Source organism: Octopus bimaculoides, chromosome 18, assembly GCF_001194135.2.
Source record: "Octopus bimaculoides isolate UCB-OBI-ISO-001 chromosome 18, ASM119413v2, whole genome shotgun sequence".
In the NCBI taxonomy this organism is placed as follows: Eukaryota; Metazoa; Mollusca; class Cephalopoda; order Octopoda; family Octopodidae; genus Octopus; species Octopus bimaculoides.
The window spans coordinates 20,284,290-20,285,124 of record NC_068998.1 but is presented as its reverse complement, the minus strand read 5'-3'; the positions used below and the strand labels follow the sequence as shown (position 1 = coordinate 20,285,124).

Here is an 835-nt window from a genome sequence, read left to right as displayed (position 1 = left end):
ATATATATATATATATATATATATACACATGCATAAATACATGCATGCATATGTACATGCATATATGATGATATATATACATATGTATGGTTGTGTGTATATGTATATGTATTATGATTGACCGTTGACTGAACACTATTCAATTTTTTTTCTCCGTGTTTTTCTCCTTGTCTCCGTATTCTTTCTGTTGAAGAGCGTAGCTCGAAACGTCAAAGACTTTCCGTATTCCCGAGCGTCATACTAATATATACTTTTGTTATTTACACCACCTGTCCTCGTCTGTTGTTACTATTTGTATATTCTCCCATATATATATATATATATTTGTTATAGTCATTTAATTATGCGAAACGCCAGAAGGAAGATAACATTTAAGAACAACAAACCTCTTATCTTGACGGATTATTGGCATATTGGATAGTGAGATCATTGGTGCTTTCCTTACTAGAATCACTCGAAATTTGGCTTTGATTGCAGGTTCATCAAAACATGGAAAAGCTTGTCTGGCGAATGTAGCTTGGAACTGTGTTGTTGCTATATATCTATAAAATAAAGAAATGAAAAGTGTAAGATAGATAATGAATAAACAATTGATAGTCATTAACGAATTTTACCTATCCTTTGATAAAACTCATCATTAATCTATTGCGTGCGTACTTGGGTGTGTGTGTGTGCATGTGTGTGTCTGTGTATGTGCACGTGATTATATGTAGGAAAGAGAGAGACAGAATTAGAGACAGAAAGAGAGTAAGAGAGAGATACACACAGCGAGAGTGTACACACACGCACACACACACACACACACACACACACACACACACACACACACACACAC

At 34.6% G+C, this 835-nt stretch overlaps 1 protein-coding gene across 1 annotated transcript in view; it reads right to left on the bottom strand.

Moving 5' to 3' along the window:
* The window catches only part of LOC106875600 (aminopeptidase N-like), a 219,321-nt gene that overhangs the window by 79,956 nt on the left and 138,530 nt on the right, over positions 1-835 (bottom strand). Inside the window, 1 exon segment of the mRNA XM_052974545.1 lies at positions 387-542. Within this exon segment, the coding sequence (XP_052830505.1) occupies positions 387-542 (156 nt within the window).